The sequence below is a fragment of the Chiloscyllium plagiosum genome, chromosome 15, assembly GCF_004010195.1.
Source record: "Chiloscyllium plagiosum isolate BGI_BamShark_2017 chromosome 15, ASM401019v2, whole genome shotgun sequence".
NCBI classification, from domain to species: domain Eukaryota; kingdom Metazoa; phylum Chordata; class Chondrichthyes; order Orectolobiformes; family Hemiscylliidae; genus Chiloscyllium; species Chiloscyllium plagiosum.
The window spans coordinates 60,909,190-60,928,702 of NC_057724.1; the positions used below are offsets into that span (position 1 = coordinate 60,909,190).

Below are 19,513 nucleotides of genomic sequence, written 5' to 3' on the forward strand. Positions count from 1 at the left end.
AAGATCTCAATCTGTAATAGGACATGTGCTATACAATTAAAAGTTCTGCACAGGGTTTATCTGGCACCGGACCGTCTGGCGAAGTTTAAAAAAGGGACATCTTCAATGTGCCTCAAATGTAAAATAAGTGTAGGTACTCTTACCCATTGCTTCTGGACATGCACAGGCTCCGTGTTTATTGGAGCGCTGTGGCAGGAGATATAGGGAGGGTATTGAGGACTGAAGTTAAAGTAGACCTGAGATGTCTCCTCCTAGGTCTAGTGAATTTATTATCTTTAGACGGACATGGGAAGAAACTATTTAGTATTCTTGCATACTGTGCACAGAAGAATATTCTGATGAATTGGGTGTCTGAGACCTTGCCGGGCTTGCTGGGATGGCGGAAATTAATTATGGAGCACATTCCCTTGGGTTTTTTTACAAACATGGTGCATACAACAGACCTTTTTTATAAGACATGGCAGGCCTTTTTGAGTTATTTGGATCTAGATTTGTCAGCTATCTTAACTAGGGCGTTTGTTTAACCAGGGTAGTTAGTTTTGCTGAGCTCTGGGCCCTGGAGGAGGCACTCCTGAGTTAATACAGGTTAATACAACACTCCCGTTCTTTTGTTTGGGAGCTTTGCACCGAGCATTGCTATTTTATGTTTTTGTGTCTTTTTGTCTTTTTTTGATTTATTAGTCACTTATTTATTTATTGGTGGTGTTTTGCACAATGTTAGGTTTTGTTTCGTATTATAGAGTAGGTTAGTAGTTAGTAGACAGTAGTTGTATTGTAATTTGTGTTTTTCCTTATTGTACTGATATTTGTTATATTTTCAATAACTGTTTTTGTAAAATCAAAAAAAATTCTTTTTCTTGCTAATAAATATATTTACAAAAAAAAACTGAAGTTAGTGAGACATGATCTCCTACGCACAAAGCATGTTGCCTAACCCTAATCAGACTTTGCCTTTCCAAATACTTATAAATCCTGTCTCTCGGGATTCCCTCTAACAACTTACTCAACCTCGATGTTGGGCTTCCTAGTCTATAGTTTCCTGCTTTTCCTTACCACCTTTCTTTTAACAGTGGCAACAAGTTAGCAATCTCCAGTCTTCCAGCACCTCACCTGTCGTTATTGATGATACAATATCTCAGCAAGGGATCCAGTGTTCACTTCCCTAGCTTCCCACAGAGTTCAAGGATACACCTGATCAAGTCCTGGGGATTTATGCACCTTTATTTGTTGATTGAGTTTTTGAGGAGCTGACAAGGACGAATGAGGGCAGAGTACTGGATGTTGTCTACGTGGACTTTAGCAAGGCCTTTGAAGTGGCAGGCTGATATAGATGGTGAAGTCACAGGGGATCTGGGTGAGCTGGTAAGATGGATACAGAGCCGGCTTTTTCATTTAAAACAGAGTGGAAGAATGTTTCTCTGACTGGCAATCTATGACCAGTGGCGTTCCAGTCTTGTTTGTAATACATGTCATTGATTTGGAAAATAATGTAGGTGGTCTGATAAGCAAGTTTACAGACAACATAAAGGTTGGGGAGCTTTGAGTAGTGAGGAGGATTCTGAGGATGCAGCAGGATACACAGGTTGGAGACTTGGACAGGGAAATGGCGGATGGAACTTAATACAGGCAAATGCAAGGGGATGCATTTTGAAAGGTCAAATGCAGGAGGGAAGTATTTACTAAATAGCAGAAGTATGTATTAAATTAGCACTATTCATACCGAAAGGGATTTAAGCATGCAGATCCACAGTTACCTGAAAGTGACAACGCAAGTGAATAAGATGGTCAAGAAGGCATATACCATGCTTGCCTTAATTGGTTGAGCATTGAGTAAAAAAATTGACAAGTCATGTTGCAACTGTATAGAACTTTAGTAAGGTCATATTTAAAATATTGTGTACAGTTATGGTCGCCACACAACCAGAAGGGTGTGGAGTCTTTGGAGAGGGTACAGTAAAAGTTTACCAAGAAGTTGCCTGGTTTGGAGAGTCTGAATTATGAGGCAAGATTGGACAAACTCTGTTTGTTTCCACTTGAACATTCAAAGGCTGAGGGGCAACCTGATATGTTTACAAAATTGAGAGGCATGGATATAATGGAAAGCTGGAGTATTTTTCCCAAGGCTGAAATGTCAATGACTAGGGGACATGGGTTTAAGGTAAAGGGGGGGAAAGTTTAAAGAAGATGTGAAATGCAAGTTTTTTTTTTTACACAGGCTACTAAGTGCCAGAATTGCACTGCCAGGGGAGGTGGGAGAAGCAGGTGCAATTGTAACATTTAAGAACCAACTTGACCAATTCCTGAACAGGCAGGGAATGGAGGAATATGGATAACTTAGAGGCAAAAGGCTTCTTGTTTAGAAAGGCAACATGACCACACAGATTTAGTGGGCCGTAGGGCCTGTTCCTGTGCTGTACTGTTCTTTAGTCTCCTTGTTCTAAAAGAAAATTAATGCAGTGTCTGTAAAACTAAGCATATTTGTTTGAAATCAGGAAGAGACATAGAGGGATGAAATAAAACCAGAAAATGCCAGAAGTTGTTCTGTACTTTTAATGGAAAGATAGGCTTAGCAATGTAGGTGTGATATTTCTGAACTTTCCTACATGAAATATGCTTCTCTTTCAGTTGCTGAGTTACCTTCCGCACATTGGACTGTAATCATAAACTGAGAAACCTAGAAACTAAGTATAACCTTTGGTGTAATTTGATGATAATGCTATAATTAATCTGGCATTTTACTGCACACTTATAAAATACTGTTCACTACATTTTCAAGCAATGACACTTGTTAAATCCACAAATGAGGAATTATTGCATGGCAGCAATGTCAGACAACCATGAGAAAACTGAATGTCCTTTTTTGCTTTTGGCAAAGGAAGAAATATTGCTCAAGATTTGAGGCAAATCTCTGAGTTAGAACCACAAGCTAGAAAATGGACCCAGGGAATTGATTAATCCCAATGAATAGTGATTCAATTTGAAGTATTCAGTACTAAAATCCTATTTCAGCTGAAAGTGGAGGAGTAAGTGGATCAGAGTTAGAAGGATTTTTAAAGTTGCAGTGAGAATATAAAGAAGCAGGAAAGAAGGAAAATCACTCTTTATTTAGAAAATGTAATTTCAGGTTCATCCCCAAAGGCTTAATTTTAAAATAACCGGCCAAGTCATCATAAAATAAAATTCCACTGCTTTAGAATGATTTATTAATTTGCCTAACAATTGGCTAGAATAGCATGCATATCAGTACAGATTGAATAAAGATTTTGGGAGAAACTTATCAACACAGAATGGTGAGATTATGTCAAATGGAAAGAATTAGGTATGTAAAATTGATGGCATTTAAGGGGAAGCTTTGATATACATGACCAAAGGGGCTAGAAGGAACTAGAAGTGGCGGTATGGGTTAGCGAGGGAAAAATGGCAGGAGATAATTAGAATAGAGAGAAACTTGTGGTGAATGTCTACCATCAAATACTTGGTTGGGTCAAATGTCTTGTTGAGTTCTGTGGTCTAGGTAATTGTATAAGGATCAAGAAAATAACTTCTCAACCTGTCATTACATAGATAATACAAATTAGTGAACCATAGAAGGCCAAGTCTTTTAGAAAGTTGTTTTTTTTAATCTGTGGAATGGATTAAACAAAGCAATACTTCTTTGTTTCCCTATTCAGCTATTCTGTTGTAGTGAAATTTTAATAAAATGAAGTTTTTTTTTCAGGTTGTTTAAGCAGTGATTAGAATTTAGAAAAGATGATGTAGTAATACTTCTGGATGGTAATTTGGAGATCTGAGTAATAATTTAAAGATTGAAAGTTCAAATCCCGTCAAGACAGGTGGAAATTCCTTTTTTTTAATCTGGAAATTTGAAGCTGCTTCACAAAATACCTGTTTGTATCTCAGGGATAATGCCAACCTAGTCTGTGATGTCCAACTTCTGAGAACAATTTTTTAAAAATTGCAACCAATGCTTTATTGTTCTTCATTATGTAATCTGTAGTTCTAACCCTCTAATTTCAGAAATTCCCTCAACAGTTTTAAGTATTCTCAGCACTAAATCACAGAATGACAGATGAGATAACTGCAAGAATAATAAAAATAATATCCAGCAAAACGTGGGGTCAATGGCACAACTTTCCTGTACATCTCTGGACGTAGTGGTACTTCCATACTAAACGTGTGAGATTTACCTCAGTGGTCATGTTTTTCTCTGAGTCCTTAATGCATCGATTTGTGAATTCACTTGGCCTTGCAGTTTTTTTAATAGTAATTCTGTAAAGCTATTAGATTTAATATACAAAGAATTAAGAGCAGGAGTGGGTAATTCAGTCCCTCTTGCCTGCTTGCCATTTAATACAATCATGGCTGATCTCATGTCAGCCTCACTCCACTTTCCTGCCCATTTTCCATAACCCTTTAACCTATTACTAATTAAAAATCTGTCTATCTCTTTCGTAAACTTATTCAGTGTCCTAACATCCGTGGCATTCTGGGATAGTGAGTTCCATAGATTCACAACCCTTTAAGAGGTGCAATTCCTCTTCAAATCTGTTTTAAATCTGCTACCCCCTACTCCATCACTTGAAAAACAGTGTTGCTTTATTATTGTTATCTAGTATCTAATGTTTCTTTTTCTTTCAACAGAAAGATCTGAACTCCTGTCAGATGTGAGATCAAGACTTTGGTTTACTTACAGGAAGAAGTTTTCCCCAATAGGTGAGTATTTTGGCTGGGGTTCACTGTCCATTGGTAGTGTGATGTAACAATCAAAGGCTCAGGTGGAGAGGGTGACTGTCATTCCCTTTTCCCTATTACTGATGCTACTTTTGGAGTGCTCCTTTCTGAAGACTAGATAGCTACCAGCATTTATAAAGCATCTTTTAACATTTACCTTCTGGGCAAATCCTTTAGTCCAACCATACTATGGTAGGAAGTGAAGCCCATTACAGATAATCTTCTCACAATCAACCAATTTATATTGTGTCTTGTACTCTGTCCGAGAGATTCTTCCTGAAGCACCAGCAAAACGTCACATAGTCCTCCTCCTAATATCACGGCTTGTTTTTGCCTCATCTAGATTGCAGTCACCTTGCTTGGCTTTATCACCAGGAGCTATCAGTTTTTAATGCCACACCGAGTCAACTTGTCTCAGCAAAGATGGTGGTGGCTTGGGTATCTCTGGACCAGGAAATGTAACGAGTTGGCTAACGTGACTGTTATTGATCATTGTCTAGAGAAGGGATAAATTTTATAAATGCATTTGGTTAAATGGCATGCTAAAATAGAATGGCACTGAATTATGGCAGTCCCCACAATTGAATAACCTCACAGTACTCATTCAATAGGCTCACGCAGGACAATGTTGAGAGTGTGGTACTGGAAAAGCATAGCAGGTCAGGCAGTATTGGAGGAATAGGAGAATCAACGTTTCAGACAAGGTACTGAAGGCCATGACTGGATGCATAATTGTCTTCAAAGAATGAAGTATTGGGGATGAAAATTGGGGTGAGTTTGTGTGTTCAGGATCGAGAGAGAGACTTGAACCTGACATTTTACAACTGTGTGCATCGGATCCAACTTCCTAATATTTTCTTTGGGTGTCAAAACTCTCCAGAAAATGTTCCCAACATGGGGAGGCTTAAAATTGTATAATTTTCTTTTCCCAGTTTTGCACCTTCCTATCTATAGCATTTCCAACCCAAGTACTTTCCCCACCTAAGAGAAGGATGCTGCTGTTAGGAATGATATGTTCAAGATATCTAGTGTCTTTGGGCATCTTCCATTTGTAGTAAATGCTCAATAATCAGCACTTATTTGAATGCAGACACAGGATGAGAGGCAAACCAGAGGATGGTGTGTTAACCTAATGCCATGGTCCTGCTTTCAGGCAATTCTCATAGAGAGTGGATTGGGGTAGTGGTGTTGATGGGTACCTACTCGCATGATTTCAAATAGTTTGTTAGACCAACTAAGCTGACTGTTAAGACCACTATCAGAACCATGTCTTTGTTATGTATGTATCTTTAAAAATTGAGAAATACAATGAGGGAGAATTGTTTTTAAGACACAGGTTTACCAGGATGGTTGCAAAATTTCAAAGCAAGGAGTTTGATATTTATTAAAAATCCTGTCTTGTGACTGTGGATTTCCTGCAATTATGCAAGTTATCAGGAGCGAAAGAGTTGTTTACAAGGAAAGCTGAGTGAACAGGTTGGAACTGGAAACAAGTTACAGAGAGAAAAAGGCACAGAAGGGTGTATTGTTGCTCCCCCCAGCAGAAGCTGCCTGTTCTCTGCAGGGAAAAAAAATCATTTTAAATTTGAAGAAAATGAGTTACCTTTCCTGCAGTAGTTGCTGTGAGCTATGACTTTTGAATCAATAAATCAAGAGACATTTTACCTGTAAATCAATTGCTCTCTACTTCTTACAAGCCAGAGGAAGCTTCCAGAGAAAAGCTACTCAACACCAAGAGCATGATTAGCCAAAGTAGGATCATCTCAACATTGGAACTACAAAGCAAAGACCACTGACTTGACTTTTCATTTTATTCTACCTTCACTGGTAATCTGTTTTCCCGACTTATTTGTCTGTTTTTATGAGAGACAGAGAAAACTTGTAAGGGAGTTCGAATTTCAGTTAGTAGTGTTATATGTCAGTGTTTTAGATCTGTTTCCTTTTCTTGGATTGCCATCTTGCTGTGGTGGAGAGGTTTGAGTGTTCCATTGATCCTGAGAGCAATGTCGTCAGGAGTTTGAAACTCCTGGCAGGGCCACCTATGACAGAACGGTTGGAGGGGAGGAACCAGAAAAGTGCAATCCATAACAAGTTTTCAATGACGATCCAGGCAGAGGATATTCATGTGATGTCAACTGCTGTGTCAGCGGACAAAAGCTGCAGCAATAGGGAGATCCACAGTCATCGAAGTTCCCTTGCCACTGTAATTATATCAGCCTTCTGTAAAAGATAGTGTGTGCTGATTTGCAACAGCATTCCCACGTAAAAAGATGTGCCATACAAGCTGCCTGCCTAGAGGAATGCAAGCCGCACCAGGAACTCCCCGCCCCAACCAAAAAAAGAGTACAACATAAGCCCAGTGGTTAGCGCTGAGAAGTGAAGGGAACAGGATTGTGCAGTCTGGATGTCCTTAGCTTCAGAACAGCAGGTGGATGGTGGAGATTGACTCAGTCATTTCACTCTTGAAATAGGAACAGTTCAGCAGTTTTCTTCACAACTGACCAGCCCTTTTCAGGATTCACTCTGCTAATCTCCACACGGAAGGAACTAGAAAAAAAAATGCCCTAAAAATAGTCTTTTTGTTACCAATCGTCTGGAAAACTGCATCCAGTGGGCTCATCTACCTGGGATCTGAAAATAAATCAAACTCCATCATGGAACATGGATTATATGCACCCTTATGGATATCTAACAAAACAATTGTCTTGAAAGAAGAACTGCACTTGTTGCCTGTGAACTCAGGCATTTGAACATCGCTATTGCTGCCCTGAGGAGATATGAAGGGCAGCTGAAGAAAGAAGGTGATGGTTGCACTTTCTTCTGGAGAGGAAAACCCGAGGATCAAACCTGGATGCAAGGAAATGGATTTGCAATCAAGAATGAACTCATCAACTGACTCTTGGAGCTCCCTATTGACATCAAGCACCTCATGACTCTCATCTACAACTTGCTATTAACCAGCAGGCAATAGTTATGAGTGCCTATGCTCCAATCCCTCTACCAAAGAAGGCTTTTACTCAACCCTGAACATCATACTCACCAAAACCCCTAAGAAAAGTAAAATGACCATTGTGGGGGCTTCACTGCTGGAGTTAGAAATTGCCATTCCAATGAGACTCTCCTGATCACCAAATGTGCGGAACACTAGCTGGTCCTCACCAACACATTGTTCCATCAAAGAGACAATTTCAAGACGACTTGGAGAAATTCACGAACAAAGCTCTGGAATGTGATTGATCACCGCATTGGTAATGAGGACTTCAATCTGGCCTCAAGTGATGACCAGTATAGATGACTGCTGTACAGAATGCCAGCTCATCAGCTCCTTGATGTTCATCAAATACCACCACAATTAGCTGAAGACAAAGAAACAGTTCAGAAAGAAACCAACATTGATCAGCTTCAAGAGCCAAGCAGACTAATAAAATTCCAACAATGTTTTCATCAAAATTTTTATTGTTCATTTTATTGGAATGGAGAAAATTTAGAGCTAACGACAGTTATCATCTTTTACTGTGAAAAAGCCATCACCTACAAGACCAGGAAACATCAAGACTGGTTCAGTAAGAATGATCACATCATCCAAGACCTCATCAACAAGAACAGGAAAGCTCTCATGTCTGGCAAAACAACACCATTAAGGCAAAGAGGACAATTCATCAAACAGCAAAGGCAGAGTTACAAAGAAGAACAAGGGAAATAAAGAACCAGTAGTGGTCTGGGAAGCTAAGGAGCTGGAACTCCTTGCTGATAAGTATGAGACCCAGGTTTTCTTCAGTGTTACCAAGACAATGGAGAGAACCAACACCCTTAAGTCTCAAACTATTGCAGTGTAAGGATGGAACCCTTTTGAGAAACAGAAATAAAAGGCCTCCAATAAGAGAGCACTTCAAAGAACTCTTAAACCATGATACAATCGTTGACAAGGTTGTGTTTGTGGAAATCCTCCAACTCCACATCAAAGATAATCTTGGGCTATACTCAGTGTGCTCAAAGTTAGAGCCACGATTAGACACATGAAGAATGGAAAAGCTGTATGAGTAGACATGATTTCAGTGGAGATTTCAGACTTGGGGGAGCATAACTTGTCATCATCTTCAACTGTACCTGAAAAAAATGTGACAAAGAAGGAATCCCTGCCAACCCTGGATGCAGCCATTGCCACCATCTTCAAGAAAGAAGGCAAAGTGAATTGTGGGAAGTACCAAGCAATCTTCCCTACTCTCCATCTCCGGGAAGATCATCACCCAATCCTCTCTCGTTGCCTTCTCCCAGTCTCTGAGGCACTTTTTCCAGAAAGCCCATTTGGTTTCTAAGCAAAATGTGGAACTATGGACATGTTTTATACTGCCCAGCAATTCCACAAGAAATGCCAGGAATAACACCAACCACTCTACATGTCCTTCATTGATCTGATCAAGGCTTTTGACTCAGTCAGTCAGGAAGACCCAGTCAAATGTTGGCTGTCTAGTGAAATTCATCAACATTCTCTCTCTTGGCGACATCCTTCATGATACTATGTCAGCAACAGTCCTTACTGATGGTACTATCACAATCCTATGAGGTCACGTCAGGGGTCAAGCAAAGATGTGTCATCACCCTTACCCTTTTCTCCACCTTACTTTTGTCAAGAACAAGCTTCATATAGTGTGCACATTGTTTACAGGCTGGATGGAAAATTTTCTAAACTCAGCCGGTTGAAATACAAGAAGAAACTGACACCAATCTTGCTTGTGGAGCTTTAGTCTGCAGATGACAATGTCATCTCTACTCTCTCTGAAGAGAGTCTACACCTAATACCTTCAGGAGCCATTTCGAGGAATTCATCTCAGCCTCAGTCTCGCCCTCAAGAAGACTCAAATCCTTTATCAATCCATCTCAGGTTAAATTTCAGTTCATCCCTCCATTAAGATCAACAGAGTAATCTTCCCAAACATGGAACATTTTCCTTAGAGTGTCATAGAGATGTACAGCGTGGAAACAGACCCTTCGGTCCAACTCATCCATACCGACCAGATATCCCAACCCAATCTAGGCCCACCTGCCAGCACCTGGCCCATATCCCTCCAAACCCTTCCCATTCATATACCCATCCAGATGCCTTGAAGGGCTTTTGCCCGAAACGTCGATTTCGCTGCTCCTTGGATGCTGCCTGAACTGCTGTGCTCTTCCAGCACCACTAATCCAGAATCTGGTTTCCAGCATCTGCAGTCATTGTTTTTACTTCGTTGATTTTAGCCTCTGGCAGCTCATTCCATATATGTACCACCCTCTGAGAGAAAACGTTGCCCTTTAGGTCTCTTTTATATCTTTCCCCTCTCACCCTAAACCTATGCCCTCGAATTCTGGACTCTCCCACCCCAGGGAAAAGACTTTGTCTATTTATCCTATTCATGCCCCTCATGATTTTATAAACCTCTATAAGGTCATTCCTCAGTCTGCGGTGCTCCATGGAAAACAGACCTAGCCTATTCAACCTCTCCCAATAGCTCAAATCCTCCAACCCTGGCAACATCCTTGTAACTCTTTTCTGAACCCTTTCAAGTTTCACAACATATTTCCCACAGAAAGGAGACCAGAATTGCATGCGATATTCCAACAGTGACCTAAACAATGTCCTGTACATACACAACATGACCTCCCAACTCCGGTACTCAATATTCTGACCGTTAAAGAAAAGCATACCAAATGCCTTCTTCACTATCCTATCTACTTTCAAGGAGCTATGAATCTGCACTCCAAGGTCTTTTTGTTCAGCAACACTCCCTAGGACCTTATCATTAAGTGTCTAAGTCCTGCTAAGAGTTGCTTTCCCAAAATGCAGCACCTCGCATTTATCTGAATTAAACTCCATCTGCCACTTCTCAGCCCATTGGCCCATCTGGTCAAGATCCCGTTGTAATCTGAGGTAACCCTCTTCGCTGTCCACTACATCTCCAATTTTGGTGTCATCAACAAACTTACTAACTATATCTCATATGCTCACATCCAAATCATTTATATAAATGACGAAAAATAGTGGACCCAGCACCGATCCTTGTGGCACTCCATTGGTCACAGGCCTCCAGTCTGAAAAACAATCTTCCTCCAACACCTTCTGTCTTCTACCTTTGAGCCAGTTCTGTATCCAAATGGCTAGTTCTCCCAGTATTCCATGAGATCTAACCTTGCTAATCAGTCTACCATGGGGAACCTTGTCGAACACCTTACTGAAGTCCATATAGATCACATCTACTGATCTGCCCTCATCAATCTTCTTTGTTACTACTTCAAAAAACTCAATCAAGTTTGTGAGACATGATCTCTCACGCATAAAGCCATGTTGACTATCCTAATCAGTCCTTGCCTTTCCAAATACATGTATATCCTGTCCCTCAGGATTCCCTCCAACAACTTGCCCACCACCGACGTCAGGCTTACTGGTCTATAGATCCCTGGCTTGTCCTTACCACCCTTCTTAAACAGTGGCACCACGTTTGCCAACCTCCAGTTTTCCGGCACCTCACCTGTGACTATCGATGATCCAAATATCTCAGCAAGAGACCCAGCAATCACTTCCCTAGCTTCCCACAGAGTTCTAGGGTACACCTAATCAGGTCCTGGGGATTTATCCACTTTTATTTGAAGGCATCCAGCACTTCCTTCTCTGTAATACAGACATTTTTCAAGATGTCACTATCTATTTCCCTACATTCTATATCTTCCATGTCCTTTTTCACAGTAAATACTGATGCAAAATAATCATTTAGTATCTGTCCCATCTCCTGCGGCTCCACACAAAGGCCGCTTTGCTGATCTTTGAGGGGCCCTATTCTCTCCCTAGTTACCCTGTATTTGTAAAAACCCTGGATTCTCCTTAACTCTATTTGCCAAAACTATCTCCTGTCCCCTTTTGCTCTCCTGATTTCCCTCAAGTATACTCCTACTGCCTTTATACTCCTCTAAGGATTCACTCGATATATCCTGTCTATACCTGACATATGCTTCCTTCTTTTTCTTAACCAAATCCTCACTTTTTTTTAGTCATCCAGCACTCCCTATACCTACCAGTCTTTTCTTTCACCCTGACAGGAATATACTTTTTCTGGATTCTCGTTATCTCATTTCTGAAGGCTTCCCAATTTCCAGCCACCTCTTTACCTGCGAACATCTACCCTCAGTCAACTTTTGAAGGTTCTTGCCTAATACTGTCAAAATTAGCCTTCCTCCAATTTAGAACTTCAACTTTTCGATCTAGTGTATCCTTTTCTATCAGTATTTTAAAACTAATAGAATTATGGTCGCTGGTCCCAAAGTGCTCCCCCACTGACACCTCAGTCACCTGCCTTGCTTTATTTCCAAAGAGCAGGTCAAATTTTGCACCTTCTCTAGTAGCTACATCCACTTACTGAATCAGAAAATTGTCTTGTCCGCACTTAGCAAATTCCTCTCCATCTAAACCCTTAACACTATGGCAGTCCCAGTCTATGTTTGGGAAGTTAAAATCCCCTACCATAACCATCCTATTATTCTGACATAACTGTGATCTCCTTACAAATTTGTTTCTCAATTTCCCTCTGATTATTAGGGGGTCTATAATATAAGCCCAATAAGGTGATCATCCCTTTCTTATTTCTCAGTCCGCCCAAATGACTTTCCTGGATATGTTTTCAGGAATATCCTCCCCAAGTGCAGCTGTAATGCTATCCCTTTTCAAAAACACCACTCCCCCTCCTCTCTTGCCTCCCTGTCTGTTCTTCCTGTAGCATTTGTATCCTGGAACATTAAGCTGCCAGTCCTGTCCATCCCTGAGAGCATATCACTCTACTAAGGGTCATTTTTGCTTCTTTCAACCTACAGACCCAGAAAATAGCACTGTCTTATTCCTCTACAAAACACTGCTCCAGGTTAAATTAATACTTATAGCTTATATTTTAAGTTTAATTGAGAAATAGCTCAATATAACATTCTTCTCATCTAAGGCTGACATCAATGTGGAGATTCAGCATTGCATCCAATTTGTGAGCGCCGCCTTTGGCCACCTAAGGATGAGTGCCTTCAGATGTGACTTCCATGCTGATAACAAGATCCTTGTGGATAAGGCAGTCATCTGCCTGACTTTTCCACATGGTTTTGAAACTTGGATTATGTATACACATCACCTCAAGACCCTGGAGAATTACTATCGTGTTGTTTAAGGCAGATTTTTCTGATCACCTGGAAGGTTAGGCATACTAACATCAGCATCCTTGAAGCAACTAATAGCACTAGCATCAAAACCATAATCACCCGATACCAACTCCGCCATGCTAACCATGTGCTTAGGATGCCTGAATTCCAACTACCTAAGCAAATCATCTTCATTTAGTTCAGGGAAGGCACTTGAATGTGAGGGCAACAAAGAAAACTTTTCAAAGACTTCCTGAAGGCTTCCCTCAAGAAATGCAACATGAGACATCAGGGGAGACACTCCTCATTCAGGAGAAGCTGACTTGGAGAATACTCCTGTATGACAAGAAACAATTCTTTGAGAAAACCTGACAGCAAGAGTAGGTACAGGAAAAGAACTGGGAAAAGGAATGCAAAAGATCTTGAAGCCAAGGGCCACTTCGCCTCCTGGAAGTATCTTCCAAATATATGGTCAGAAATGTGGCTTTAGGATCAGGGTTATCAGTCACATGAGGACCAACAGAACCCGTGACCCGAGACACCCAATTTTCTAGGTGGATAATCATATTCTTTAGCAAGAGATTGCTGATAAAGAAGTATTCGTTTGTTACTATTGTCTATTTTTTTATAAGTAATAATTCTTGTTTCGTTCATAAGCTAGGTTTGTGCTTTCCCTCAACCTTGGTTTAAAAATCAGATAAAATGTAGTACTTTACATAGCTTAAAAAATTTTAACATTTGGTACAATTTTGGAATTAGTGGGAGTTTGTGTATGAAAGAGAAAAATCTGCTTGAATGTTGTGTGGAAGATCAGGTTGCAGCCAATTGATGCTCCTCAAAGTGTTAAATGACTGGGGCTGCTATGATTGGTGCTGATGAATTCTCTACCAACTCTTTGGGTTATGGAACAGGAAACCCAGCTACAAAGAAATCTTGCCTTAATGGCTAGAGGACCTTTTCCTGTGCTGTCGACCTCCATAAGTCTGCTGGTGTGAAAACGGCTGTTTTATCTTTCCTGGTTCTCCCCCAAGAACATTGAAGTCAATTTACAAACCTGTTTTTAATCAACTATAAAATACAAATGGAAGTTAAAATGGCTTATGTCATGATGATTGGCAGGCGCACCTTGTTTCTTTAGGGATTATGGGGCACAGACATAGTTGACACAAGCAGTAGATGCATTAAAGAGGAAGCTGACCAAGTATATGAGTGACAAAGGAATTGAAGGTTATGTTGATAATAGAAAAGTGGATGGGGGGTGTCTTGTGTGGAGCAAAAACACTGGTATGGGTTATATATGTGATGTTTTATTTTTCACTATGATTCTGTATATTTCTATGCCAGATCCTGCCAGTTATTTAATCCACCACAGATTATTTTCACTTTTGTATAATTAAGAATGACTATTGTATCCGAAATTGAACTTGTTCTTGAACTAGCACGGAAGAGGAATGCTTTGCCATGTAAGTTTTTTTGCTAATAATGACCCATAATTCTTTCATGTATGCATAGTAATTTCCTAAATTGTTATCAACGAGTACCATTGTGACTAATTGTGAATGTCTGATTCTTTGTCATTATCACAAAGCTGACCATAAAATCTGTAATCTCATTGTAAAACTGCTCCAAAACAGCACTAATTTTGAGCTGGAACGTTCCGTAATAGAAGATTGACTTAGTTTGGAGTTTAAACTATTTCTTCATAAGAGAAATTAGACTGAGACCAGTCTGCCTACTTTAGGAATCCAAGTGAACTTAAAAGGTCTCATGATATGAGCACAGTCTCCCGGCCAACATTTGTGCTTCAATGAACGCAAACATTCATTCATCCGATTTTCTGTTTGTGGAACCTATCTTTGTGCAAAATGTCTTTTTGTCCACAACAGAATAGTTGTTAATATTCAAAGTGGTAATACAAGAAAAGATTTACAAGGATGTTGCCAGGGTTGGAGGGTTTGAGCTATAGGGACAGCTTCAGTAGGTTGGAACTAATTTCCCTGGAGCATTGGAGGCTGAAGGGTGACCTAATAGAGGTTCATAAAATCATGAGAGGCATGGATAGGGTAAATAGACAAGGTCTTTTCCCGGGTTGGAGGAGCCCCAGACTAGAGGGCATAGGTTTAAGGTGAGAGGGGAAAGATTTAAAAGGGACCTAAGGGGCAACTTTTTCAAGCAAAGGATGGTGCGTGTATGGAATGAGCTGCCAGAGGAAGTGGTGGAGGCTAGTCCAATTACAACATTTTAAAAGACATCTGGATGTGTGAATGAATAGGAAGGATTTAGAGAGGTATGGGGCCAAGTGCTGGCAAGTGGGACTAGATTAATTTAGGATATCTGGTTGGCATGGATGAGAGTTCAAAATGGTGTGTGAAACCATTTGAGAAGGTTCAGAGAGATATAATGGTGTTGTTATACATATATACAAAGTTTATATAAATCATTTTCTATCAAAGCATTGAGTGTACCTTGCCAAGTAACTGGCATTTTGTTAAAACGTATCATTTTTCAATGAACCAACATATATTTTTCACTGTTTCTATAACATACAGCTTTTAAAAATTCAAACCACGCATCATGAATGTTATACTTTTATGTTATGTTTGTGTCTTATATATTAAAAACTAAATTGTCTTCTAAAATAATCATAAACAGGACCAATGTATCAAATTGACAACAACCTGTTCACACTTGGGTAGAGATGCTGAAAGTTGTAATGAATTCTATTGTTATTCAAACAGGAGGAACTGGTCCCTCATCTGATGCTGGCTGGGGATGTATGCTGCGCTGTGGACAGATGATCCTGGCACAAGCATTAATATGCAGACACCTAGGAATGGGTGAGTCTTCATGGAAACCCTTATCACAAAGCAGCTTTGGGATTGGTTGTACTTTTGGAGGCATTACAAAGTAAGGCAATCGTCTCAGTACTTAAAGGAATTTTAAATGAAGTTCAGCAGCTCCCTCTTTTTAATCACTCTCCAGAAGGAGAGGATGATCCGAACACAAATCTTTTTAAGTAGCCTAGAGTAGGTTATCCTGTCACTCAGGGATGTCTGATTAATGAGAACGAAGGTACATTAATAGACAGTTCATTCTCAAGGAACGGTACCTGTCCATAATTTACTGTGAGTAATTCATTAGCTTTCTTCATGGGTGGAAGCAGCTTTCTCCTGCCTTACCCTGTAAAGGTACTTTGCATCACTTACCTTTTTAAAAGTAATTTAAGGAGTTTGGGGAAAGGTGAAGGTAAGCTGCTGCTTTGAATCATTGTAGTCTATGCTGTGTAGCTGCATATTGCTGTTAAGGAGTGGGTGGAGAATTCTTGGTTTTGACAAGGGGACTGTGAACAATCAATAGACTAGTTCCAAGTCAGAACAGCTGTAACTTGAATGATATCTTGCAGGTGATGGTGTTTTGATGTAATTGATGGTATGGCCCTTTAACACTGCATTGCATACTGATGTTTTTCATCCTACTCACCAGGCACTTTCTCCCCTCTTTAACACCTTACCTAGCTGCTTTTGTAAAGACCTTGTTCTCTACCATGCCTCCATTCCTGCTGTCAAAATTCATTATCAAGATATATTCCATATTTTCTCCAACAGCCTTTGTACTATGTGAATGCGAATCTTCTGTAATTTTAGTCTTCATCTCAAATTCACCTTCCTTTTTCTCCCCTCATTATGACTAATACAGAAAGAAAGTATAAAGTCATGAGACGTACAGGACGGAAACAGACCCTTCGGTCCAACTCGTCCATGCCATCCAGATATCCTCCCACTGCATTTAATTTACTAATATTCACAACCACTTCCTTGACAACACAAGATAGTCTCGAATTAGTCCCTTATCTGCTTCGTCGGCTGTTTTTCCTCAGTCCCTTCCAAATTCTGGGGAAAACTCCAAATCTTCCCTTTCTTCCAACAAGTCACTTACAATTACACTTCCGGAATTTTGGCTCTTTAATCTTTGGGCCTCCAATCACCACGATATTTCTACATCCTTCGATTTATTCATTTACGTCCTAGTATTCATCTTCAAATGCATTTGTTCCCAGTAACTCCTTGTTCTCTTTGATTCTGATGTGATCCTAGCTTTATTCCTTCAAATTCAAGGAGTTTAGTAATTAGCATACTTGATGGGCAATTGGCTCACTTGTCCATTATGACATCCCGTATTACGAGGAATTGGTTTTCTCTACTAAACCTGCTTATTGATCAGAATCATTCTGGAAAATAAAGATAACTCCAGAGTAAAGGTAATTCCAGGTTCTTTTCTCCGCCTTCTCCTATTCACCCTCCCCTAGCCACAACAAGTCCAGAGAACTACCTTCTCAATCTCATTGCAGAACAGTACAATCTGTTCAACTGCCTGTGCTATATTGCCAGTGACTTAGCTCCAAATCTGAGTCTTTTTCAATTTTTGTTCTGGCATCTTTCCTCTGGCTCTCCCAGTTCAGCTTTTCCACAAAATCTATTTCTTGCCTTTGATCCTGTTCCAAATAGATGGCTGACCAGCCAACGTCTCTTCTTGGCTCCCATGCTAGTTAATAACATAAATAATTCACTCTCAGTTCTCCAACTTCTTATTTTTTCTATACAGTCATTATTATTCCCCTTATAAAAATCTCAATCTTTTATCTTTGCAAACCTATTCATTCCTCTCCAAAAATCCTTTTAACTTCTCCCAAATCCATTTTTTCCATAATTCCATGTTTGACTCTCCTTTGACCTGCCACAACACTAAAACTAATCAACTTCACATGTATCATTCCGTTAGACTGTTATACAGATCCTGCTTCATCCTTCACAATTTCTATAGAATCTTTGATACATGCAACAGCATCATTCTTCTCCAGTGCCTTTCCTCTGCTATCTATTTCAATAAGACTGCACTCACTTGGTGGCTCCACTTTTATTCATCCAGTCACAATCAGAGAACCTTTGGCAATGGCTTCACTTATGTCTGTGCCCTGCAAAGATGGGATTCCCAAATGAAATCCCTCCTTGGCTCCCTTTCTGTTATCTGCATGCTGCTGGGATCAAGCTTCACATGCACCCTGATGACTCTCAGCCCCACCTCCATTACTGCTCTTGTCCATTGTTCTTTTTTTTAATCAGGTACTTATCCAAAATCTGGTCATGGATGAGCCACAGTTTCGTCCAGTTAATGATTATGAAGGCTGATGCTATTGTCTTTGGACTTTCCAGTAACTCTCATTTAAAACAAAAATATTTTGTTTCAAGCCATATGCAATGCCATAACAGGAAGCATTGATCTGAATGCTGTGATGCACAATACGGTTTCAGTTACTCAGCCAGGTTAATGACTGATGATACTTTCAATGACTTTAGGTAGTTGCTTCACACTGGCTTATTAACCCCTTTCAGTCAAAATCTTGTCTTATTAACTGTCTGCATTGACATGAATTCCACAACTCTTCCATTATTCCTTCTATTTAAAATCACAAAAAGTTATTTTACTAAATTTAATTGTGTTATTATACATTACTCTACTCTAACAAATGTGTTTTTTATTTGCAATCAGTCTCTTGTTTTGAATTATTATTTTGTTTGCCTATACATGCTTGTTTAGCTGATTAATCGAATGGTAATATTGCAGATTGGCGCTGGGAGAAAGGCAAATGGCAGCCTGAACAGTATCACCGGATTCTGCAATGTTTTCTAGACAGAAAAGACAGCTGTTACTCAATTCATCAAATGGGTAAGACTATTAGTAAAAATATATTGGACAATAATCCCATCCTCCAAAATAAATGTGAAAACATTTAATTCTGCTTTTCATGCAGTGTGTAATTATCCTTGACTGTAAACAATGTTCATCTCAGCTACAGATGGTTCTTGATGCGGAATCCATATATTTTTAAAACACTTTAAAGTGGTTGATTTGAGAAAGAAGAAAGGACATAAATAGTGAACAGAGGAGTGGGTTTCGATTAGGTGGAGCAAACCACCATCATACTAGCATCATGTGGTGAATTTCTGGATCAGTCCAGATTTTCCTTCCATAATGCTCACCTAATCTTCATGGGAAACATGAAACAGACGCAGCGCTAGCCTGTGCATCATTTGTATTGTTAAGTAGTTGACTTGAGCCAATGCCTTTAAACTGACCGGTATGCCACTCTGAGGTTTGATATACAGCAGCAATATGACCAGGGTGGGGTGGAAGAGGAAAATGAGAGAAAAGTAAAAAGGATTAGACTTGTTATTCCTCTGAATAGGATTTGAATTTATAGCAATTGAATGTGTTCCAAATTAATATTGTGCTGTCAATATTTTTGGGAGGCTTCATGTCAATCAGGTTGTAAGTTTGCTTGCTGAGTTTGTGGAATTGTTCTCAGACGTTTCGTTACCATGCCAGGCAACATCAGAGAGCCTCTGGTAAAGTGTTGGTGTTATGTCCCATTTGCTATTTATCTATCTGTTTGTTGTACTAAGTCAATCATTTCCCGTTCTGTTTCTGAGGGGTTGGTAAACATAGAACATAAAAGAATACAGCGCAGTACAGGCCCTTTGGCCCTCGATGTTGCGCCGATCCAAGCCCACCTAACCTACACTAGCCCACTATCCTCCATATGCCTATCCAATGCCCGCTTAAATGCCCATAATGA

The 19,513-nt window shown here is 39.9% G+C and overlaps 1 protein-coding gene across 1 annotated transcript in view; it reads left to right on the forward strand.

Annotated features, from left to right (window-relative positions):
- Nucleotides 1-4,637: 4,637 nt before the first annotated feature.
- atg4a (autophagy related 4A, cysteine peptidase) overlaps nucleotides 4,638-19,513 on the forward strand; it is a 44,223-nt gene continuing 29,347 nt past the window's right edge. The window contains exons 1-3 of the mRNA XM_043705019.1: nucleotides 4,638-4,713; nucleotides 15,618-15,716; nucleotides 18,502-18,603. Coding sequence (XP_043560954.1) covers nucleotides 15,656-15,716; nucleotides 18,502-18,603 — 163 coding nt within the window. The 5' untranslated portion in view covers nucleotides 4,638-4,713; nucleotides 15,618-15,655. The remainder of the gene's footprint in view (nucleotides 4,714-15,617; nucleotides 15,717-18,501; nucleotides 18,604-19,513) is intronic.